The sequence below is a fragment of the Triturus cristatus genome, chromosome 1_2, assembly GCF_964204655.1.
Source record: "Triturus cristatus chromosome 1_2, aTriCri1.1, whole genome shotgun sequence".
NCBI classification, from domain to species: domain Eukaryota; kingdom Metazoa; phylum Chordata; class Amphibia; order Caudata; family Salamandridae; genus Triturus; species Triturus cristatus.
Window position 1 is genome coordinate 544,536,786 of NC_140580.1, and position 25,758 is coordinate 544,562,543.

The 25,758-nt window shown below is 47.9% G+C and overlaps 1 protein-coding gene and 1 long non-coding RNA gene across 2 annotated transcripts in view; one reads left to right on the plus strand and one right to left on the minus strand.

The window, feature by feature from the left end:
* The window catches only part of RRP12 (ribosomal RNA processing 12 homolog), a 362,034-nt gene that overhangs the window by 44,438 nt on the left and 291,838 nt on the right, over window positions 1-25,758 (plus strand). The window contains exon 4 of the mRNA XM_085606394.1: window positions 24,470-24,546. Within this exon, the coding sequence (XP_085462520.1) occupies window positions 24,470-24,546 (77 nt within the window). The remainder of the gene's footprint in view (window positions 1-24,469; window positions 24,547-25,758) is intronic.
* LOC146867601 (uncharacterized) overlaps window positions 1-25,758 on the minus strand; it is an 84,250-nt gene that overhangs the window by 8,907 nt on the left and 49,585 nt on the right. The gene's annotated exons all lie outside the window — the stretch shown is intronic.

Genomic DNA, 25,758 nt, shown 5'->3' on the forward strand with positions numbered 1-25,758 from the left:
CTCTTGCTCGATGTGCTATGTCCATTTATGGATTAGTAAAATTCAACTCAGAAAAAAGAAGCTCACTAGTTCAGCGTAAAGCATTATATTGGAGCATCTGTGAAACACTTCATGCCCCCGACGAAGCTACAAAACGCACCAATTTACATCAGTTTCTGGGTGTTCTTGTGGTGTTAAAGGGTGTTAGTACACTGTAAAAGGTTGGGAATGTTATTTGAGGGCTGTCTGGTCCAAAGACATGCTCCAAACGTAGTGTGGTGGCATGCCGTACATACACTTGAAATGCTGCCGCGAATGTGAGAGGGGATATAGCCGTATATACCTTTTTACCAGTTAGTATGATCGTGGTTTCACCATTAACAAATATACATTGGCATTGGTTTGTGTCTTAGTGGAGATGGTCATAAACACTGGGGCCAATAGAGACATATGTTCTTCTCTCTATTACATTATATTACTACATAGAATGTTAAGAGCTCCATTGAAGACAATGAAGTGGCTCAGAGTTAATAATGGGTGGTTTAGACTTTCTTTCCTGCTTTGAATGGTTGCTTTTCTGTTAGTCTACCTTCAGTGGATGGAATGTTCTAATAGCATTAATATTGCTTGGGCCTTGAGCTGTGCTGCTTATTAAAGGCCCTCTCCGTTGATACAGGCACTTGCTCGCAGCCTCTTTAACTCAAGTACAAGCCCTTTAACAACAACGGGTATAGCCCTGTTGGTTAGCTGTAACGCTATCATAGAATGACCCCTTCTTCAGTCTTCATAGAGGAGGGGATAAGGAAACAAGCAATGGCATAGCCAATAGGTCTCGCCTTTGGGACCTTATAAGTATTTAGTTATGTAGCACTATTCTTACTGCAACAACATTAACTGTTGCATGGCTAAACACTTATAAAGTCCCAAAGGCGAGACCTATTGGCTATGCCAATGCTTGTTTTAAGTGGTAGTCAGTTTTCCTATTCAATGGTTTCTATCTACTTGAAGTTTGTGGGGGAAACTGGTGTGAAATCTGTGTTTCAACCAGAAGAGCTACACATTTCTGAAACGTAGGTCACCAAATTCTGAATTCGACAAGGGCTCATTTGTGTAGATCACAAGGTTTTCCCAAAGATATTAAGGGCCTGATTACGATGCCGGTCGAACTTTTGTCCGATTGGCACCGTGGTGGAAACAGGACCCCCTGGCTAAAAGTCAGTGGTCCCGCTGCCCTCATTACGATGCGACTGCCTTCACGGCGTTTGCAAAGTGTATTATTTGCATTGCGGCGTGTGTGCCGCTGTACAAAATATACACATTTTAAACATCCCTGCACTGTGTGGCAGGCACCATGCAGTGCCTGCCACATGGTGCAGGGGTGTTTAGGGCGCAAGGGCCCATAGCGGAGGGCCAGGGGTGACGTGGGCCCTGCTAAGGGCTCCCAAAGTCACTGTCCGCCTGCCTTTTCATGGTGGGTTGACCGCTATGAAAGGGCAGGTGGAAAGGGACATCCTAATCCGTACAGCGGTCCCTGAGCAGCCACTGCCCCATTGTAGGGAATAGGAGTCTGACCGCTGCAGTGACTGAATTCTTGATCCTGTTGGACACGGCGGTCTTATCCTCCCGTCAGCCGAGATCCAACCGCCTGCATCCTAATGAAGCGGTCGGATCCAATGGGCTGGATGGTGGTGGTATTTCCACCGACGGCCTGACGGTGGCTGTCCCAATGCCATCATAATCAGACTTTAATTGTTGAATTCAAACAGTACTGAAAAAAAAGTAGGAAAAATAGAAACGGTGGAAACAGTTTTCATCTTTAATTTTTTGCTTTCATGGCCTGTTTACAAGCATACTATAATGTTACGTTTGTTAGACAGTTGGGCATGGATGGCCTGACCCCGGCGTTTTAGGATGAATATGCCCCAATCTTAATACCCCCACTTAGTGGAAATGTATAATGAATCCACTGAAGGCGGAAGCCTTCATCCGTCTCTACATGAGGCACTCAACCTAATATTGAAACCAGATAAGCCGCCAACATCATGCGACTCCTATCGCCCGCTCTCGCTCATTAACACAGACAAAAAAATATTGGCCAAAGTTTTAGCGAACCGGCTACTTCCCCTCATGCCGCTAATCATACGCCCAGACCAATCTGGCTTTATTTAGGGTCGCAACACTTCACATAATCTTCTCAGTGATACATCAAATAAATCCCACACTTCCCGCATTGGTGGCGCTCCTTGACGCCACTAAGGCGTTTCACTCCTTGGAGTGGCCCTTTTTGCTCTCTCTTCTGGCCTGCCTTGGCCTCCGTGTGGGCTTCATCCGCAACATTCGACTACTATACACACACCCTACTGCGCGCTTAAAACTGAACAGACGGATCACTGAACCCATTATGATCACTAGAGGCACAAGTCAGGGATGCCCCCTTTCGCCCCTGCTTTTTGCCATTGCCGTGGAGCCCCTCGCTGTTCGGTTACTACATCATCACACCCACCGCGGCATTGGGTTCTCTGCCCGGGCTTTGGTTACCTCTGTGTATGCTGACGACGTTACATTATACATATGCGAGCCACACAAGAATTTAGATCCCATGACCAGGGAAGTCATACGTTTCGGCAGATACTCGGGTGTCCTCATTAACTGGAGCAAATCCATATTATTCCCACTTACGGATGCAAAGCTACCTTGCACGACCTAGATTCCACTTAAATGGGCAACTGAGCCGGTTAGATTGGGTATTTTGCTCAGCAGAAATACGGACGAACTCTGGTTGGTGAATTACGGTGGGGGCATGGAATGGCTAGAAGCAAAAATTCCAATCTGGAATAAAATTACGCTTTCCTTGTCAGGCCGCATCGCCATTACCAAAATGATAATTTTACCAAAATGTCTTTACTTGTTTTTAACCGTACAACTCCCCCTCACAGTGTAATTCTTAAGTAGGTTGTGCTCCAACTTAATCTCTCTGGCATGGGCGGGACGCCAGCCACAAATTGCGTATGATATCCTGATGCTCCCTTTCGCACGAGGTGGACTCTGTGCCCCTAATCTAAAACTATACGCCTACTGCGCTCAAAATAAATCAATCCGGTATTTGTAAAGCGCAAACTACTCACCCTTGCGGGTCTCAAGGCGCTGGGGGCCGTCTTGGAAAATTAAGTGAGCTATTGCCCAGAGTCACATGGTGATGAGCTGGTCTGCCGCTGGAGCCGGGGTTTGAACCGTGACCCCTGTGCTCCGAAGTCAGCTGCCCTGGCCACGGCACCACACCATCTCCATCTCAGGCTAGCTTCCTACATTTCTGGCTTTACCCGACACTGTTCCAGCCCCACACGGCTGTAGAAGCTTATCTGACCTCTCCCTGGCCGCTCAGCACGGCGCTGTTTCTGCCCTATAAAAACCCTAGAAAAGAAATCGATACAGTTGAATGCCTGCGATGGACGTGGGAGGTTCTTCATAAGCATGTGGGCACAGATACCCTGTATGCCCCCTCCATTCAACTCGCCGAGAATCCTGCCTTCCCTCCATTACAAAATAAAGGTATGGTGCGACTCACAAAGACTGTAGGATTCTGCATAAATGCGGACGTAAACCGGAAGGGCCACTCCCCCACCCCCCCCGAACGCACAGACATTAACAGCAACATTTCTAGACAGATTTGCGCAACGTGCAGAAATGGGAACAGCGCGTTTCCGGAACCAACCCCACCAACGCGGCGTTAGAATACATGCATACAACTACCTCAAAACGGAAACTTGTTGCAAGATTATATTGACTATCTATGGCAGCGCCCTCTACTGACATGGAATGTGAGCGTGGCGGGCGGACCTGCTTGATAGCCCCACGCTTGAGCAATGGCAATACTGCTGCAACCAGACAGAGAGCCTCTCCCCCAATTATAGGTTGAGGCAGATTCATTTCAAATTTCTACACAGGCATTATCGTACCCCTGTAGCATGGCACAAAATGGGCCTCAGTGCGGATATGCGCTGCTCGGAGCTTGACACCACTTTCACGCGTTTGGCCTGGTCTTGTTCTAAAGTGGCTTCTTCCCGGCTGGTGGTATGCGAGGCTATAAGCGCTATTACCTCAATCACCATCACACCCGATCCCCTTCTTTGCCAGCTTGGGTATGTTAAAACAAAAAAAAAAAAATGCCCAATTCCTGCCGACGCCTGGTGGCGATGCTGCTGGTTTTAGCAAGGCGCAGAGTGGCAATACACTAGGGGCGGAAACCAGCGCCAATGCCCAAATCCTGGGTCGCTGATGTGGCATATTGTCAAGCACAATTTACAGAATTCTGTAAACTCATTCTGACAGCGAGTAGGCCGCATGAGATTTGCGGACCGCTAGTTACTTACCTCCATGGGCTGACGGATGCTGCCTCAGGCCATCACCCCCCCCTTGTAGATGAATCAATATCCCACTGTATCTTGATGATGCTACTGCTGAGTGTTTATACTAACATGTTCCCATAGAAAATGTTTAAAAAAAAAAAAAAAGCTGCAGCTTGTATTGATTTTTTATTGTATACCGACCAAGCATGGATTAATTTGGTAAATTCTAATGAATGAAAAATGACTATGAAAGAAACATGTGCGTTTCTAATATGAGTTTAGAGATAGTGGCTATTTGTACAACACTGAATGGTGGGATAACCATATTTTCATGTGATTTAGTGGCCATTTTTCTTTCACACAGATTGCATTTAGAAGCCAAAAAAGAAAACTTAATTCAATTGATAATATCAAATGTTTCCCTATATTGTGTTTGCGGCGCTCCCAATTAAAACTGGCACCCCACTTGTGTGGGTGTGCCTAATGCCAGCAACACAATAAGCCCCAGGGCAAAACAAGCAAACATCAAAGTTTTTCCTTTCAAATTCACTCATTCTGGCTATGTGGGTCGCTGCAGTATTTGGGCTGTGGTTTTGCTGGCACTCTCTGAAACCTACTAGCCAAATACATTTTTGAAAGCTAGATAGCGACAGCGTATTAATTCTGTGGTTCCCACTGCCTTATTTTACCCAGAATGGCCTGCCAATGTCAAAACGTGTCTAAAATCATGGATTTCTCCTCCCATTTCTGGTGAGGAAAAGTAGCAGAATCTGCTGGAACCAAATATGCGATGTATTGCATGACAGGCTGTGGCCACGACGCGTGCATAGAGGGTCGTGGCAGAGGCTGAAAGGAGCTGTTGTTGGTACTCTGTGAGGCCCAGAGTGGTCGCTGAGCTGTCCCAAGCGGTTCTGTGCTTTAGAATTCGCAGCAGGCTAAGCGGGCCAAGAGTAGGGTGTGAGCAAAGTTAACACGTTACTGCTGTATTGGCAGCATTGTAATCTCTTTTATCTGCCACTGCTGCTGCCGCCAAGTGCTGATCGTCATTCACGTATTGCTCCCGTTCAGAGCCTTCATTGCACGCCCACTTGCTTGCCTAATCGCCTAACTGCTACGAACAGCCAAAAGCATTTTCGGGCTGGAGAGTTTGTCGAGGTATAAGATATTGCTGAACACAGCACCCCCTTGAGGTCACAGCGCCCCCTCCACAGGTCAGCGCCCAGTGCGGCCGCACCAGTCGCACTGCCCTAAAGCCGGCCCTGCCATCATGCCATATCAACATAAAACATCAACATAAAATGGCAAATCTCATCTTATTGGGACGGCAAGGCAGAGGGAGTCAGGAGGGGGCCCAGGCTTGTTGCTTTTTAGTCTCCAGGCCTCGTTTAGTCCACAGTCTATGACCACTGCAGACAAGGTACAGTGCTGTGTTGTACCTATGCTAAAGGGAATGTGAGAATGAGCGCGTGGTTGTTGCCGACCATCATGGACAAATTGGGCCCGAGCCCCACGGTAGTGGATCAGCCAAGTGTGGGTGCGGTTTGCTGCTTGGGTCGGTGTGCTCCTAATCTGGCCACCTCTCCCTAGCCTGTGAAAGTCCTGCACCATGCCTTGTTTAGCCTTTGTCCGCCTTGTTCCACACCCTGTCTTTCGGCCAGAATATTGAGACCTAAGGTAGTGGGCACGGTGGACGTTGTTGATACAGTGCTCTTTCACGGCAGTACTGTTTTGAGCCTTCTGGGCTCACTAACCAGTGCGTATTGTGTGCTTCTTTGCCCCCAGCTCATACATGTTTAAAGGGGGTTAGTTCTGATTCTGGAACTTTAATGGTTGCCGAGTATAAGAGGGTTTGGACCATGTCCCCTGTTATTACGCCGTGGAGACGTCTATAACTGAACCTCTAGCCCCAAATCTTCTTAACCCTTTGATAATGATATTGAAGATTGCTTTCTAATTCAACGGGTTTATGTTCAGCTTCAGAAGTCTCTCTGAGCAGTGAAATTTGCGGTAACGTTTTACAGCTGACGATAAGGATAATGTGTTTGTCGAAGATTTTACTCTGCCTGACATTGACTTTGACTTGCAAATGGAGGGAAGGGCGGATTCTTCCATCTGTGCTGCGCCCCTCCCCTCCCCCCATTTGAAAGTATTGGATGAAGAAGGCCAACCTAACCTAAATCCCTCCTTTCGATCTTCGCGTCCACCGCTCCCGCCACTGTACTGTAGCTCATCTCCCCGGGAGATCCCTTTCTGAACTAGATCATGATTTTTCTTTTCTCACAAGCACACAATCGAATACAGATAATGGTGGAGGAGGTGGTGTTTCATCTGATATTTTATTCTGTATTGAAAATGTATTATTTTCTAGCCTGTCTTTATTAGAAAAAACTGTTAAGCTCTGATCATTTATTAGAAATTATGTCCGCAATTTTATTTGAGAGGCAGAATGTAACCATGTAGCCTTTCTTACCCATAACTTGCAGTGAGTTCGAATAAGGATGATACAAAGCGAAAGTTATTAATATCTGTACCCTCTTGAGTGTTAATGGATCTTTATGTTCAAGTTGGTATGCCTTTGCGAGAGGTGTAGTCCCCAAAAAATTATTGTATTTTTGAAAATGAAGAGGTATGTTTAAGTACGTTGTTTGGGGATTATAATCAGAACCCTCCTTTGGGAGCAGCCAAGAAAGAGGTCCATCCGATGTTTAAAAAAGGGTTAAAAAAAGGCACTAAGAAGCTTGAAAAGGTAAATGGATTCGTGTCTCAGCCAAGAGAAGGGTTGGAAGTGGAGTCCTAAATTGCTAGCTTGAGAAACCTTCCATTTGCGCTGAGAAAGCTGCCGCTTGAGTAGAAAATCTACTAGAGCGGCAAGAAATGAAGCAGCACCCTTTTGTACTGTGCATGATGCTATCCGTGCTGATTTTACAGCGCGGGACAAACACTTGTCACTGAAAATCAAAACGAATGGCATGATCACTCACTCCACCGCTTGCAGAACTCCCTGGTGCGCAGCAGAGTTTTTTGGTCACTCCACTAAGGCCTAGAAATTACAGTATATTTCTCGGGCCACTCTTAATCAAGCCCTGAGTGGTTGAGAGTATATTACATGAAAACACCTTCAAATCTAGCTGTTGACAGGTGCAGGAATTTTGGAAAAACAGCCCTGTAATATCAAGGCCCATGTTTTAACTCTGTGTTTGGTTGGATAATGTTACGGTTGTAGGTCTCCATCATCCTGGTACATGTAGCAGTACGTTGGTGAAGATGCTGTCTCACCTTGCCTTCACCACCGACACTTGCCTCACTCCAGGCAGGCCAGGTCCTTCCACCCCTGCTGAAACTGACAGTAAATCTGGATGACCTTGCCAACTACCAGGCCATCAAACATCTACCCTTCATATGCAGAATCAAAGAAAACAAGTTAACAACAACAATCCTCTCCTGCACAACTCTGTCTAGCTTTGGTTCAGCATGGAGACTGCAACCTTATAAATCAGAAATGTTCACCAGAGATAACGATGACCTCTAGCTCTTGATTTTCCTGGACCTCTCCCACTGCCATATTATGAGATGTATGAAATTTATATAGTTCAATGTTCACCTCAGGGTCTCTTGGCACTAAATGCATCGACGAAAGGCATTAAGAAACTAGGGAACTACTGAGAAAAGAGAGGTTTTAACCTTTTTCTTATATTAAAGGTAGGAGGATTATTCCTCCATGTCCTGAGGAGGGTTGTTCCAAAGATATGCAGCCAGCCAAGGAGCAATCAAAACATTGCTTTTGGTAAATTTGGATCTTAGGATTTGAGGATACGTACCATACAAATGTTTCAAAGCTTAGAGCCTTGAAATTGATTTTCTTTTCAATGAATAACTATTGTTTATTAATTATTAAGAAGTTAGACCAAGGCACAAAGGTTACTGGTCTAATAGCCTGATTTTTAGGTCGAGCCTAGAGTCCGGGTACAAGCGCTGCTCTTGTGAAGATCTGCTGTAGTTCAGTATGTGAGGGAAGCCCCGCCCACTCATCCTTCCATATATTTCATAGGCGTGTGTCTTTGTCCTTCGTATATGCTGCCTTCGGATTGGTTTATAGGCTTGTTAGTCCCTCCTTATGACTGCCATGTCGTCATTTGTATCCTCCCATAGCTACTGGCCCTTTTACTTCGAGTGTTACACAGTACATGCTATTTAGATTGTGAGCGCTTTTTTTCTTTAATGAGGTTCTCCTATTGCCTTCTCTATTCCCCCCTCCCTCCTGTTGTCCGTGCCTTCTCATCCCCCCGCACTCCCGTTGTCCATGCCTTCTCTCCCCCTTCTCCCCCTGCCTTCACTCCTGTTTTCCGTGCCTCCTTCCTCCTCCCCCGTCCGCACTCCCGTTGTCCGTGATGACTCCTGTTTGCAGTGCAAAAGGTCTTACGTAAATGTGAGTCCTATTGCATTGCAAATGCTTGTTCATAGATTTTAATCCAAGTTGCTGGTGCTTGGTGATTCCTGAGTAAAGCACATTGCAGTAGTCGTTTTTAGCCAATTGTAGCAAAAAATAGCTTTCGAAAATTGTGGTATATGGGACAAGGCTGCAGAAGAGATCTTAGCCTCTATTATGAGTGGTGTTTAAAAAGCTTCTCAGATACCATGGTTATCTTACGTGAGAGACACCTTCCATTTACTAGTTTTAATGGATCTGTATGATAATCCTTCCATGATCGGCCCCAAACTTAAATTGCTTGTTAAACAATCCTCTATGGATTACTGTATGAATATACGGTTGGAAAGAGCCCGGGTTAAGGATTTAATTGTTAGATATTCCATTGTGTCCACAATACGTAGCATTGAGCCTTATCCAGGGTGGATCGAGAATCCCACATATCGACTTTGACACTCCTTAGGCTGGGAAGATTACGTTTTAAACTTGCCTTCCCCACAGCAGGCGTTTGGAAAAGGAATCTCCTGCACTGTGGGTGCGATGGTAATTTAAAACTGAGCACTATCTTATTTTGCACTTTATATTTGATTCAGAGATGCACCTTTTTGGTACCAATTTTACGCAAATCGAATTTGAGACTCCATAAGGAAGGGTTTATATTCCTGTAATCCTGGGCTGCTGGTAACTGTTTTATTCATATTACATTTTATAAAAACTGCCTTTATATTCAGAAATGAAATGGAAGTTATTCTAATATTTTAAACAGATACATTTTAAATTATATTCGCTGTTTTGACAGAGATTATTATCCATAAAGATCTATGCTGTTGGACTTTTTAACATTGCTTTGTATGGCTTTTATTCCGGTGTTAAACTTTATTCAGCCAAAAGGACATAAAAGCATCTTTGACTTTGACTGATATTAAATTTGAGCTCTAGGATCTTTACAACTGATTTGAAGTAAAGGATCCAAAAGAGATGGCACAGGTAGCTGATGATCAGGCAAGAATGTTGCTGCTGATTACAAAGTCTTCTGCCTCTTCAATAGCAACCTTGAGTGCATTTTTGTTCCATTTTTTGCCTTTTGAGAGACACTATGCATCAAGTTGAGCCTCGGGCCGTTAAAGCAGCAAATAAGCTCTGTCATTGGCGTAGGTATAAATGGACCAGTCCTATTTTCTTAGTGGGTGACCAAGGGGGTGATAATAAATGCTGAAGAGAAATAGCAACAGGATTGATCGATGGGGAACACTAGTGGAGGCAGCAGAGGAAGAAGAAGAAAAAGTCATTAAACATCACTTTTGTTATCTGCCTGTAAGGAAGGAGAAAAACCATTCCAAAACAGTTTTATTGACACTACTAAGTTTTAACCTATTGATAAAAATAGACCGCCACTCCACTCTCATCCACACCCTGAAGCCTCGAGCGAGATTCTTGTGAAAAGTCCTTAATTGGTTCTCTTCCTGTCCACATATCACAAAGGGAGATTTGGAGGTGCACCACTGCATATCCTCCAGAGAACAATAGCAACAACACAACAATGCGATGTGTTAGACCTGTCAGCCCTTTGGGTGGTCCCTCCTCATCATTATTTATTTTGTCCCACTTTTGCCTCAAACCCTGTTAGTATCTTTCCTTTTTGGGAACCACCAGACTTTTTAGTGTTGATGCAGGGAGCCATTTTCCCTACCCCTGGAACTTCTGTCTGAGGGTCTGGAGCACAAAATGGTGGCCACCTGTGACATCATCAGCACCCACTGGAACCTACTAGAACCTTCTGCAACATTCTGGAGCTCTGTGACAGTTGGAGGCGGTTTAGAATGTTGGGAAGCTAAGACAGAGAGTTGGCAGTTGGAGCTGGCAGTTGGCACCTGACTGGTGAAGAGAGAGCAGCAGAAACCTGAAGGAGGAAGGAGTGAGGCAGCAGGGGTGGAAACTTGTGCCTGGAGTGGGGTCCATAAACCCACCCTTGATACTAGTCCCTACTGACTGAGCCCAGCCTGTAGCCCTGTGTGGGAAGAAGCAAGAAAAACCATCTTAAGGACCTGGACAGCAGGAACAGGCCTTAGAAGCAAAGAACAGCAAAGTCCTGACCTGATTATTGGTTTTCCTGGAGTCCGACGTCGAGAAGCCTAGAGACCCGGAGCCCGAGGTGGAGAAGCGGCGCTGACTGGAAAAGCAGACGTCGTACCCGGAGCCGCCAGAGGTCGAGAGAGGGCGCCGAAGGAGGTCGTAGAGAGTACCAGAGGTCGAGGAGGAAGTCACCCGTGGTCGAGTGAGCGGCGTCGACGGGGGAGTGAAGTCCGCCCTCCGGAGTCGCCGGAGACCGAGGTGAAGCGTGCCGGAGGTCGGGAGTGGAGATCGCACTCCGGAGTCGCCGGAACCTGAGGAGAGGAGCACCGGAGGTCGGGAGTGGAGGTCGCACTCCGGAGTCGCCGGAACCTGAGGAGAGGAGCACCGGAGGTCGGGAGTGGGGATCGCACTCCGGAGCCGCTGGAAGTCGACATCGAGCCAAGGCCGGCCGACGTCATCGAACCTGAGGTCGCCATCGAACCGGAGCCGCCTGAAGTCGACATCGAGCCAAGACTGCCCGACGTCATCGAACCGGAGGACGAGATCGAGCCGAGGCCGCCGACATCGAACCGGAACCGCCTACCGGCATCGTCAAGAACTGACATTGCGCCGAGGCCGCCGACATCGAACCGGAACCGCCTCACGGCGTCGACACGACTCCAGCGGCGTCGGAGCTTCAGAAAAAGGGCAGTAAGTGGAATAGAGGGCGCCTAAGGCCCTGTGGAATCCTGAGAGACTACCCTAGGGGCTAGAGAGGTGCTGGAACCAGCTTGATTGTGCCAGGGGTGAGCTGAGACTAATTCAGAGGGGTTGTGTAGAGTGAGGGAGCCAGGTCTCTAGAATTCCCCCCTTGATCTACCTCAGTTTAGGCCTCAGCCTTGTCCAAGCCAGGGAGTAGACACCCTCAAGCCATCCATCTAACCACAAGCTGTGACTGGGCCAAATCAGCCCATAGAAATCTAAATGTGATCTGATTCTATAAGTGTCACTGTCAGCTTTTAATTATTTATTGAGAGCACTGTATTTATTGTATTTAACCTATTTATTGCTTCACTGTATTTATTGTTCCACAGTATTTATTGTCGCACAATATTTATTGGCTTGCAGTATTTATTGCCTCATAATATTTAATTGCCTGTATGTAATGCACTTATATTTATGCCTTAATTATTTATGATCTCCCCTATTTATTGAATCATTAAGACAGTATTTATTTGACGTACCCTTCCACAGAAAAAGCCTTGTATATGGTGATTGTGTTATTATTTATTTAATCAGCAACTAAGAGAAAAAGAAGATAAAGAGATATTTTCATAATTTTTTACGGTGTAGAGTCGTTTTTGGAACAGATGCACGCATGGTTATTGTATGGGTATGACGTATGCTTAGCACGGTGCCTGATTCCTGACCACTCGAGCCAAGCTACCACTGTGTATGTCTGGAGAGACCCCGTTACCACCACCCTTTCCGGTGTGGGAGTGGGGTATTTCCAACATAATTGGTGTTCAGTGGTGGGATAGAGCTGTGCCTACGTAAACTCAACAATAACTGTGGGTAGTCCATAGGCCTACACCGGGAGTTTTCTCAAAGCGGCCTTCCTAATTGTGAGTTTTTGTTTTTCCAAATTTACTCTGGTGGTGGGAGGAGGTATTATATAAGGTACCCCCCTGCATAGTTACTGCAAATAACTGTCCTCTGACCTGAGTGGGCAAGATGGAGTTTGTACTGGAGAATTTAGAAACGTACACTGTGACCCAACTCAGGGAGTTTTGTCAGCGGGAGGGGGTGTATTGTCCCCCAGGAGCAAAGAAGGGTGCACTCCAAACCAGCTTAAGGGCTTGGGGGGAGGCACGCTGAGAAAGCAAGGCTGAGGAGGAGGACAGGGATAGAGAGCCCGACAGTGAGGGAGCTGGTTTGTACCAACCTGAGGTGGGGAACCTGTTAGCGGGGCCCAGGACACTTTCCAGGAAGGGCAGCAGTGCCTCTAGCGGTGGCTTGTCGGAAGTGGAGTTAACAGACCGGAGGGAGAAAAGACAGCTCACATGGGACTTAGCAAGGCTGGAGAAAGAGAAGGAGGAACAGAGGATGGCTCATGAGATAAGGCTGAAAGAGATAGATCTTCAGATCCTGAGAATCGGGGCACACCCTGTACCCAACGGTGGCAGCGAAGAACGAGAGTACACCAGGGAACCCAAACCCTACCTGCCAAAGGACATAGTAGCTAGCTATGGGGTGGGTGACGATATCGCCAAGTGGCTAGCGGCCTATGAGGTCTCGTTAAGGGCCCATGGGGTTCCAGAGAAGTACTGGGGAGGGGGATTGTACAAGTACATGCCTCCAGCTGGTAGGGATGCATTATTGGCCCTCGAGGAGGAGTAGCAGACCCACTACCCCACCATGAAACTGGCGCTCATAAGAAAGTTTGGACTAACACCCGAAAAGTACAGACAGAAGTTCAGGGGTAGTCACAAACTGGGCACACAGAATTGGGTGGACTTCCTGGACTATGCAAAGAAGGCACTAGAGCAGTGGTTCCCAAACTGTGCACCGTGGCTCCCTGGGGAGCCATCAAACCTAGCCAGGGGAGCCGCGCACCAAACACTTAAATGCATTTAATGTTGAAGGTTCTGTTGGCTTCAGTTAAACTAATTAGACTTACACACATGATGTCAATGATTTGTAAGTGACATACCTAAATCTGTAAACGTAGTGCTTAATTGAAGTAATGTCAAGGGAGATGACCTCCATATTTCACTGGATCCCCACGTTCCAACACTCCCAAAGTAAGTTGAAGATGCCTGATTTATTTTGTTAGACTCGTTAATAGTTTTGTTTTTTACCAAATGCATTTTACACCAATGCAAGTTATCAGGAAAGTACAGTTGTCCTGTCTATTAAACACACTAAGCATTATTAAGTATTGACATTTGTACTTGAACCATAGGTACTTCTAGTACACATTTCTTTCAGTACAAACACATTTCCAGACAAGCCGGCTCTCTCCTTGACCACAGGGAAGTAAAACACTATATATATGGCATAATGCCAACATTTAGAAGCAAGAAAGAGGGACGTTTAAAAAAAAGAAATCAGAGGAATGTATTTTACTTGCAGTGATTTGGGACCTATTTTAAGGAGGAGACAGCAAAAATAAAGCTGTATGGGGTTTAAACAATTGTGAGTCACCCTGCTGAGTTAGGTTGGCACATTTGACATGGGTAGAAATGGAAGTGCATGCAAATATTCTTCAGGCACAGAAACACTTTAGCAATGGGGCTTACACGCATAGAGTGCTATCTAGCACTGTAGCTGGGATAAAAAAGTTTGAGAGGGTTCTCTAAAAAAGGCATGGGCAAAGAAGTGTAACTAGGATTATTTCATTAGAGGCACCTCCTTAGTAATATGAAACACCCTGTGTATATGATTATAATACCTTCATCAGCTTCATCCCAATTATTTTCAGGAAGAAAAATGTAAGTACTCCCAAGGCCGCGCTTACATCCCCCGACCCTCCCAAAAAATTAACAGTGGGGAGCCATGGGCAATGGCCAATGGGTCAAGGGAGCCGCGGGTCAAAAAAGTTTGGGAATCACTGCACTAGAGGGTTGGATTCAGGGCAGTGAAGTGAGGAACTACGAGGGGTTGTTTGATCTAGTACTGAAGGAACACCTGCTCGAGAAATGTTTCCCTGAACTGCGTCAACACCTGGTGGATAGCAAGCTGACCAGTCCCCGGAAGCTTGCTGAGGAGGCGGACATTTGGGCTAGTACCCGGGTGTCCACAAGGGGGACTGGAGGGGATACTCAAAAGGCCGGACAGGGCGCCCCTCAGAAGAAAGAGGGCGGGGAAAAGAAAAAGGAGTTCTCCAAAGGCCCCTAAAATAATTTCCAAGGAAAGGGAACAGGATTCACCCCTAGGGCTAACCCGCCCAGAAACCCTAATCCTGGCCAGAGTCAGCAGCCAAGGGTTGTCCATTGCTACGAGTGCGGTGGCGTTGGACACTATAAGGGAGATCCGAAGTGCCTGAAACGACCACCCCCTCCCATTGGAGGAAAGACCCCCGGAGTAGCTAGTGTAGTGCTCGGGGAGGAGATGCCCTTAACTAAGGGAAGGGAGTGGGCGGGTGTCACTTTAGTGTCCCTGGGAGAACGGGAGATGGTTCCTAAGATCCAGGTGCCCGCAAATACTATAAAGTATGGGCAGTGGGTCACCATCAACGGCCAAAGAGGGGAGGCTCTGAGAGACACAGGAGCCAGTATGACTATGGTACGTAGTCAACTGGTGTCTCCAGAGCAGGTAATTCCCGATGTACTCCACCCAGCCGCGATGGCTGACGGCAGAACAGGCCACTATCCAGTGGCCGAGGTTCCCTTTGAATGGGGGGGGGGGGGTTGCAGGTTCACTTCGAGTTGCCGTAAGCCCTGCCGTGCCAGTCGATTGTCTACTGGGGAATGACATGGAGCATAATGCTTGGAAGGAGGTGGAATACCGGACTCATACTGAGATGCTGGGTACACCTGACTGGGCCTGTGTGAGCACAGGGTCCGCGACTACCCGGAGAGGGAGTTCATTTCGGCTGGAGCCTGGAACAAAGGCCCAGCCAGCTGCCAGTCAAGGGAAGAACCGAGGACAGGAGGAGCCTGCCTCGGCGTCCACACCCCGTAGGACGGATAGGCCACCGGAGGTGGTGGACCAGGAGTCTGCGGTGAGGGACGTTACCAAACTGGAGGACCTACCCATCCCGGCCGAGTGGCACGTGGAGGGAGGCCCGTCCAGGGAGGAATTCTGCCAGGGCCAGAGGGAGTGCCCTACCCTTGAGGGGCTAAGGCGTCAGGCCCAAGCCCAGGCAGCAGGGAACGTTGAAGGGAACTACAGTGTTTACTGGGAGGATGGCCTCCTCTACAGTGAACCCAAGGCACCCCTACACGGATCGTCACGAGCCTTGGTAGTCCCCCAACGTTATCGAGCCTTCCTTCTGGAGTTGGCTCACGAGATCCCATTGGCAGGACACCTGGGGCAAGACAAGACCTTCGCCCGTCTTGTCCCACACTTTTATTGGCCTCAAATGAAAGTGTCGTCCGATACCTACTGCCGGACATGTGTGTCTTGCCAAGCCAGTGGGAAAACAGGGGTGAAGCTGAAAGCTCCCCTGGAACCACTTCCTGTCGTTAGCACCCCCTTTGAAAGGGTGGGCATCGACATTGTGGGTCCGTTAGATCCGCCAACGTCAGCTGGTCACAGGTTTATCCTGGTTCTGGTGGATCATGCCACACGGTACCCAGAGGCAATACCTCTGAGGAACATAACAGCACCTGTTGTGGCTAGGGCCCTGATGGGAATCTTTACCCGAGTGGGTTTTCCCAAGGAAGTTGTGTCCGACAGGGGGACCAACTTCATGTCAGCGTACATGCAGGCGATGTGGAAGGAGTGTGGAGTGACATACCGGTTCACCACTCCTTACCACCCCCAGACCAATGGTCTGGTGGAGAGGTTTAACAAAACCTTGAAGGGCATGATCAGAAGTCTGCCTGAAAGCCTGCGGAGGAAATGGGACGTCCTCCTACCCTGTCTACTCTTTTCTTACAGGGAAGTGCCACAGAAGGGAGTGGGCTTCAGCCCCTTCGAGCTTTTATATGGGCACCCTGTACGTGGACCTCTCAACCTGGTGAGAGACGGATGGGAAAGAACTCCCAGAAAGCTTCCCCAGGACGTGGTGAGCTACATGCTGGCCTTCCGGAGCCAAATGGCTAAGTTGTGGAAGCAAGCTTCTGACAACTTGGAAGCCAGCCAAGCAGTGATGAAGGCGTGGTATGACCACAATGCTCACCCGGTGGAGTTGGAGCCTGGCCAGAAGGTGTGGGTGATCGAACCAGGAGAGCTTAGCGCCCTCCAGGATCGCTGGTCAGGACCCTTTGAGGTGTTGGAGAAGAAGGGTAAGGCTACCTACTTGGTGGATCTTAAAACCCCTCGTCAGCCCCTACGGGTGCTGCACGCCAACCGCCTCAAACCCCACCACGAGAGGCCCGAAGTCATCTTGATGATGGTGACTGACGGAGCAGAGGACGTTTAAAGCGAGCCTCTCCCCGATTTGTTTGCGTCTCAAGAGAAGGATGGGTCGGTGGAGGGAGTGATTCTCTCCCCATCTCTAACTCCTGAACAGCAGGAGGACTGCCGCCAGGTCCTGGGACAGTACTCTTCGTTGTTCTCCCTTGTCCCGGGTAGGACTCACCTGTGCGTCCATGACGTGGACACAGGAGACAGCCCACCTGTGAAGTCCAAGATCTACCGGATGTCAGACAAGGTGAAGGCCAGCATTCACAGTGAAGTCACTAAGATGCTGGAGCTAGGAGTGATCGAACCTTCTAGCAGCCCCTGGTCCAGTCCGGTGGTACTAGTACCAAAAGCTGCACCACCGGGTGCCCAACCGGAACTGAGGTTCTGTGTGGACTATCGGGGACTGAATTCAGTGACCAAAACTGATGCTCATCCGATCCCTAGGGCGGATGAATTGATTGACCGGCTGGGAGCTGCCCAATATCTAAGTACCTTTGACCTTACTTCTGGGTACTGGCAGATCTCTTTGACTGATGGAGCAAGGGAAAGGTCAGCCTTCTCCACGCCCAATGGCCACTACCAGTTCTGTGTGATGCCCTTTGGGCTCAAGAACGCACCTGCCACGTTTCAGCGCCTGGTAAACCAGATCCTCACCGGAATGGAGAGTTTCTCTGCTGCTTATCTGGATGACATAGCCGTCTTCAGTAACAGCTGGGAGGATCACTTGCGTCACCTGCAAGCTGTTCTCCAGGCCCTGAGACAAGCTGGATTGACGATCAAGGCCAGCAAGTGCCAGATCGGGCAGGGGTCGGTAGTGTACCTTGGACACTTGGTGGGTAGGGGAGCGGTGCAACCCCTCCAGGCGAAGATCGAGGCCATCATGGCCTGGGAACCCCCCAAGACACAGACTGAGGTCCGAGCTTTTCTGGGCCTCACGGGATATTACCGCCGCTTCGTGAAGGGGTACGGTACCATCGTAGCCCCCCTCACGGAGCTCACGTCCAAGAAACAACCTCGACGGGTAGTCTGGACGGAGGCTTGTCAGCAGGCCTTTGTGAGACTGAAGAAAGCCATGTGCGAGGCCCCGGTCTTAAGGGCCCCAGACTTTTCCAAGGAGTTCATTGTCCAGACGGATGCATCGGAACATGGCATTTGGGCAGTGTTATCGCAACTCAATGAAGAGGGTCTGGATCAACCCGTGGTCTTCCTATCCCGGAGACTACTTCCCAGGGAACAGAAGTGGAGTGCAATAGAGCGTGAAGCCTTTGCAGTGGTATGGGCTCTGAAGAAGTTGCGGCCATACCTGTTTGGCTCGCACTTCCTGGTTCAGACCGACCACAGACCCCTTCGTTGGCTGATGCAGATGAAGGGGGAGAATCCCAAGTTGTTGAGGAGGTCTATTTCCCTACAGGGAATGGACTTTCAGGTGGAACATCGGCCTGGAGTGGACCACGCCAATGCAGACGGTCTCTCAAGGTATTTCCGCCTTAGTGATGAGAACTCCCAAGGGGTTGGGTAGCTCTCCCCACTTTCAGCTGGGGGGGACGCGTGTTAGACCTGTCAGCCCTTTGGGTGGTCCCTCCTCATCATTATTTATTTTGTCCCACTTTTGCCTCAAACCCTGTTAGTATCTTTCCTTTTTGGGAACCACCAGACTTTTTAGTGTTGATGCAGGGTCAGGGAGCCATTTTCCCTACCCCTGGAACTTCTGTCTGAGGGCCTGGAGCACAAAATGGTGGCCACCTGTGACATCATCCGCACCCACTGGAACCTACTAGAACCTTCTGCAACATTCTGGAGCCCTGTGACAGTTGGAGGCGGTTTAGAATGTTGGGAAGCTAAGACAGAGAGTTGGCAGTTGGAGCTGGCAGTTGGCACCTGACTGGTGAAGAGAGAGCAGCAGAAACCTGAAGGAGGAAGGAGTGAGGCAGCAGGGGTGGAAACTTGTGCCTGGAGTGGGGTCCATAAACCCACCCTTGATACTAGTCCCTACTGACTGAGCCCAGCCTGGAGCCCTGTGTGGGAAGAAGCAAGAAAAACCATCTTAAGGACCTGGACAGCAGGAACAGGCCTTAGAAGCAAAGAACAGCAAAGTCCTGACCTGATTATTGGTTCTCCTGGAGTCCGACGTCGAGAAGCCTAGAGACCCGGAGCCCGAGGTGGAGAAGCGGCGCTGACTGGAAAAGCAGACGTCGTACCCGGAGCCGCCAGAGGTCGAGAGAGGGCGCCGACTGAGGTCGTAGAGAGTACCAGAGGTCGAGGAGGAAGTCACCCGAGGTCGAGTGAGCGGCGTCGACGGGGGAGTGAAGTCCGCCCTCCGGAGTCGCCGGAGACCGAGGTGAAGCGTGCCGGAGGTCGGGAGTGGAGATCGCACTCCGGAGTCGCCGGAACCTGAGGAGAGGAGCACCGGAGGTCGGGAGTGGAGGTCGCACTCCGGACTCGCCGGAACCTGAGGAGAGGAGCACCGGAGGTCGGGAGTGGGGATCGCACTCCGGAGCCGCCGGAAGTCGACATCGAGCCAAGGCCGGCCGACGTCATCGAACCTGAGGTCGCCATCGGACCGGAGCCGCCTGAAGTCGACATCGAGCCAAGACTGCCCGACGTCATCGAACCGGAGGACGAGATCGAGCCGAGGCCGCCGACATCGAACCGGAACCGCCTACCGGCGTCGTCAAGAACTGACATTGCGCCGAGGCCGCCGACATCGAACCGGAACCGCCTCACGGCGTCGGAGCTTCAGAAAAAGGGCAGTAAGTGGAATAGAGGGCGCCTAAGGCCCTGTGGAATCCTGAGAGACTACCCTAGGGGCTAGAGAGGTGCTGGAACCAGCTTGATTGTGCCAGGGGTGAGCTGAGACTAATTCAGAGGGGTTGTGTAGAGTGAGGGAGCCAGGTCTCTAGAATTCCCCCCTTGATCTACCTCAGTTTAGGCCTCAGCCTTGTCCAAGCCAGGGAGTAGACACCCTCAAGCCATCCACTCGAGCCAAGCTACCACTGTGTATGTCTGGAGAGACCCCGTTACCACCACCCTTTCCGGTGTGGGAGTGGGGTATTTCCAACACGATGGCAGATACTCTAGTTCCTAACTTGGCACCCAGACAATTGTTACTGAGTAATAGCCCTATTGATGGTCAACAATGAGGTCTATTCAACCCTATAGTGCCAATTAGTTTGAATGAGGTAGCCTCACCCACTGATAGTGGCATGCTTTTTCCTTGGTAACCTCATCCCACCCTGGGAAGATACTACCAGGGCAGATTCAACCTGTGTAAGAGGGAGTTCCTAATAAAAGCATACTGTACAGAAAGGGATCTAGATCAGCTAAAAATAACATACTAAAGAATGACTGGGTGACAAGTTAGGCACTACAGTGTCCGACATTGCATTGTTTTGCGATTGTTGTTGTTCCTCTTCCTATTTAGCCACCGGACACCAGATATGGGCACTTCAGGTCACAGAAGATCTGAATCACCTGGGGAATTCCCTATGGGTCCATATGGTTTCCAGTCAACTTCAACCTCTACATAGAGGCCCTTGGGATTCTGCTCACACGTAAGGACATTCAAATCCACAAATATACTGCTGACATACTAAATCGGGACGCTGCGCGAGCGCTCAGTGGGTATGCCAAAGGCGCGCCCGTCTGCGCTCGTCAGCGTCCCGTAGGCGGCCGGGAATGCTGCCAGTTTGCCATCAGAACAGCGACCTATGATCAGGTACAGCGCCTTCTTGACATTGGCAGACATCTGCCGTGTAGACCTCATTATTATGTTCCTGGGAGTAAACCCCTTCCCGGCTGCAAGGATTGCAGCTGGGTAGTGTCACCTAAGTTGGGGTCACCTGATGTCACATCTGCCCTTTGCACACATAGGTTATCGCAGGAGCATGCTGGCAAACATTTAAAAGCGTTTTTATTAAACACACGCTCCGTAAAAAAACATGAGCTCCAATTATACGATGTACTAGTCGATCTCAACCCAGACCTTGTATTTCTGACAGAAACATGGCTCACTGAAGCCTCCAATCCTACCATCGCCAATGCCATCCCACCTGGGTACTTGATCATAAGGAAAGACTACGGGCAGGGGCGGTGCGGTTTAACCTTAATTTTTAGGAGCTCTCTTAGCTGTATTCCCCTATCACTGCCAGATCTGGATGGTGCGGAGAGTTTGGGTTTCCTCTTGACCGTTTCGGCACACCAGTCAATCGCGGGGGCCCTGATTTACCGCCCTCCTGGCCCGGCAGGGAAATTCCTAGAGTCTGTTGGCCAGGTGTCTGCTTTCATTGCTGCCAATCATAGCCAATGCCTGGTTCTGGGTGATTTTAATATCCATATGGATAATGCCCGAGATCCAGATACTATAAAATTGTACGAATCTCTAGACATTTTTAACCTAACCCCGTATCTTAATTTACACACGCACGATAAAGGGCACACTTTAGACCAGGTCTTCTCCTCTGAGGCTTGAAACTGAGGCTTCCCTGGCCCTAACCTGGTCTGACCATTACTTAATAAATTTTAATATAAGTAAGGAACAAGACAAACCAGGCCATATGAGAAAATCCCTCTCGCGTAGCAGTTTCAGACCTTTTCACTTGATTTCACCGGAGGCAATACAGAGTGCTCTGCGCCAATGCCCTGTTCATCTCTGTGGCCAGCCTGAGCGGGATGTACTTTCCCTAGAGGACTGGCTTAACCAGCAGGCGCAGGAACTTGCCCCCTCTACTAGGAAAGTAGCTACATTTACCAGAGTCTCACCCCACTGGTTCACGCATACTTTAAAATTAAGCAAAAGCGCGTGTAAACATCTGGAAAGAGTATGGCGAAGGCACTACAGTCCCTCAGACAAAGCCATCTATAACCAAGCATTAAAAGAACACTATAAGAAAGTTCGAGAGGAGAAAAAATAGTTCCTCTCCACCAAAATTGAACAGGCAGCAAACAAAAGTAGATCACTTTTTAATATTGTAAAAAGTTTCTCGTCTCCCTCACCTATCAGCCACCCTTTCATCCCCACTAGTGATTGGACCAAGCGTATGGCCAGCTTTTTCCGTGGAAAAAGTTTAAGTATCCAGAACTCCTTCACGGACAAACCCTTAGAGGTGGAGGATGTTAGTGACCCACCCCCCGCTACAGCATGGATGCCTGTCTTCTGCAATTCCCGAATATCCGTCTCAATCAGTCTCTCACTTTTTTGAAAAACCTCAAGTCTGGTTCACCCTCAGACCCATGTCCAGCTAAAGGTTTGTCGGCCATAGCTGAAGTGATTAATCCGGTTGTTAATTCAATTTTAAACACCACATTGTGGGAGGACCTTATGCCTCAAATCTGGAAAACGCCAAGATCCTTCTGCTTTTAAAAAAACCTACGGCAGACCCTGAGGTTACCAGCAACTATAGGCCTATCTCCCTCCTGCCCTTTTTCTCCAAGGTCTTGGAGAAATATGTGAACAAAGTTATTTCGAACTTCGCAGAGGCCAACGCTATCCTACACCCCAGTCAATCGGGTTTCAGAGCCAATTTCAGCACTGAAACTGCCCTGTTAGAGGTTGCTGAGACGATTAAAGCCACGTTAGATAGAGGAGGGAGCACGGTTTTGGTGTTGCTCGACCTCTCCGCGGCCTTCGATACCGTCCCCCCACAAGCGACTTTTGCAAAGACTTGAGGGGGCGGGTTTGGGGGCACGGTATTGAAGTGGTTGACATCCTTTCTCAGCAACTGCTCTCAAACAGTCTGGGCATCCCCTTTTTCGGCAGTTATCCCGCCCTTGAATGTGGAGGTTCCGCAGGGATCGATTCTCAGTCTCACGCTGTTTAATTTGTACATGGCCCCTCTTGCCCTTCTCGCAGAGACAACAAACAAATGCTGGACGGAATGCTGACAATGCATACATTCTCCCCAGTCAACAGATCTGGGTTAATTTAGGATAGCTTGACTCCAGTGGCGTAGTGAGCACGGGTCCCACGTCTGGGAATACCCATCCCACTTAGGGCGAAAAGCGTTACAACAAACAAATGATGGACGGAATGCTGACAATGCATACATTCTCCCCCAGTCAACAGATCTGGGTTAATTTAGGATAGCTTGACTCCAGTGGCGTAGTGAGCACGGGTCCCACGTCTGGGAATACCCATCCCACTTAGGGCGGAGAAGCATGGTGCTATAATAGTATCATACGCGGACGACACTCAATTGTTGTTCACGTGCGAGAAGGTCTGTGACTTGGATGGGACCAGTATAAAGAAATGCCTCTCTGAGGTCTTTCGTGGTTTAGTTGTAATAAACTAAAATGCAACTCCTTTAGGCGGAATCTGAAGACGTGGCTTTTCCAGCTTTAGGCTTTTTTCTGGGTCTGTGGTTGGGGGCGATTGTCTGTCAGAGGTTAAGGTGGTCTTTTCTCAACGCCGGGACACTCTTTGGAGTAGCCACGCGCTCTACAAATTCCGGACAACATAACATACAATCATAGTTGAAGGTCTCCTAAGCTCCAGACATCCATTGCCTCAGACACTGTTTGAACTGCATCCATTCCTTGATGTCCGACTACTACCTGAAGCTTAACCGCACAAAAACAGTATTCCTCCTATTTACCAAGAACATGGAACCCCTAATCCAAACCTGGCTCAACAACATGAACCAGGATGGATTTGAAGCCCAACATTTACCAAATGCCAAGCCACTCTGAGTCACCCTGTACTCCAACCTTGATCTCAAATAGCACAAAGCTAAGAATATCAAGACTGCCTTAAAGTGATACCATTCCTCCCTGAAAGGAAATTGTATTGAAAGCATTAAGTAATGGTATATTTGATCATTAGATCTTAATTGTAGACCCCCACAATTATAAATACAATGCACTGATTGTGGCCCTTTTAGTAATTGTCAATCAAGTTATAATTTAAACAATTTAGACAAAGTGCATAATTGGGGGGAAAAAATAATACAGGCAATACACTTTTTCCAGAGAGAAAGATATATTGTCTTTTGGTATCCATATGAATTATAGCACTGCAACATCACTAGGTGGCAGATCCCATAAAATGTAGACTAGGGCACATCTACCACAAAGCAACCTGAGCTCAGATTACAGGCAGAGTCAAACAATTGTCTTCATCTCCCAGTTTACCTGTTTATGCATATTGCTCCCAATCTCCCCAGAGTGTCTTACCCCAGCTGTCTGCAGACCTATGACTGTATACTGAAGGTTGACACAAGGCTGCAGCTAATTTTCCAGAAATATTACAGGGACTCCCCCTTTTGTAAAACTTAATTCACAGATGTGTTTAAAAAAAAAAAAAAACACTCCAAGCTTTTACAAGTATAACCCATCAGAGACCTATGCCCTTTTGCTTTCTAAATTACGTCTATAATACCTGTGTTGCTGATGTGCTGCATGCTAGAGGAGGGTGTTTTTAATTTTCTGAACCTGTTGAACTCAGTGTTAGGTTATTTAAATTATTTTGGACAGTGTAAACATTTCATTTTCTGTGTCCTGTTTATGGGATTCTGTGAGATCATTCTGAGTGGTAAAAGGGTGTATACTTCATAGTGTATTGTATTATTTCTAATGCACAGATTTTGTTTTCCGATAGATGACCACGTTAGAGGCTGTTGAGTCCTCTGAATCGTTGGCTGCTGTTGCATACCTGCTCAACCTTGTCCTGAAACGGTGAGGCATTTGCATTTATTCAAATAGTTTGGATAGTGCTAATGCAGAATGCTAATAATTTAGTGTTCTACCTCCAGTCCAGTCCTAGATTTTATTGGGAAAATATTTTTTTTGCATAATCAAACTTAGTTACTATTTCAACTCCAGTCAAGGAACCTTTTGGAAGAAAATTGCTAGACATTGTAAAATGAGGTTGAAATGTTATTTAGGATTTAGGCGCAATACTATGGAATAAAAATAGGAGTACAACATGGCTGATATATTAATCCATGTTAAAATCATGGAAGTTTAAAAAATCAGCTTAGGTTGTTGTCATCTCAGGTGAACTAGTTAGTACCACTTTCGTCTTCATAAGCCTGTATAAAGTTTAACAGAGATAAGGTGCTATTCGGGAGGTGTTTTTTATTATTTTTATTTCCTAACTATTAAAACGTTTTGTTCATGTTTCCTCTCTTTTTGAGGTTCTGTGTTATTGCAGTTGTGCAGCAATATATTTTTCATGCTTTTTACTGCTTTCTACATGGGAGAGTGGTTAGTAATCTCCTCTCTTGGCAAATGCAGAGTAGTCAGGGTGAACTCCATTGTGGCAGGCATGTGTGCACAGTCAGGCAAGGCACTGTCTGGCCCTTTCCATAGGCTCATATAATGTTCTCAATGAAGCACAACCTCTTCTGCTGTTAACAAGTGCTGTTTTCTGGACAGAAGTCCTTTAAAATGTGTGTCTGAACATTGCTCACTGGCACGGTTTCCATCATCCTGTTTCTTTCTTTTGTGTAATGTTTTGTGTGTGATAAAAATCGAGAGGAAGAAGTGAGGGACAAAATATATTAAGAAAATGTTAAATTTTGGAGAACTGTTGTACTCCTAGTAGCAGGACCACTCCATTTACACAGGCTGACCTTTTGGTCTAGAATTTTGCCACAGTCTAGGAGCAATGTGCTGGTCTCTAGTGAGTAGACAAAGCAGAGTTGTAGAGATGCTAAGAGCTAGCAAGGTATGAATGAAAAGACCTGTTCGCAGTCTATTGGCATTATAGCTGTAAGACAGTTTCCACTATTGTTCATTAGGTTTTTCTTTTACTTCACAGTTTTTAAGTTGAGAAGGCCTAAGGGTGCTACATCATGAGAATAAACTGTTTTGCAATGGTAATGTCTGACTGTTTTATGGTAAAGTACCTACTTTTATTTGTTGAATGGTCTAAAGAAAAAGCTA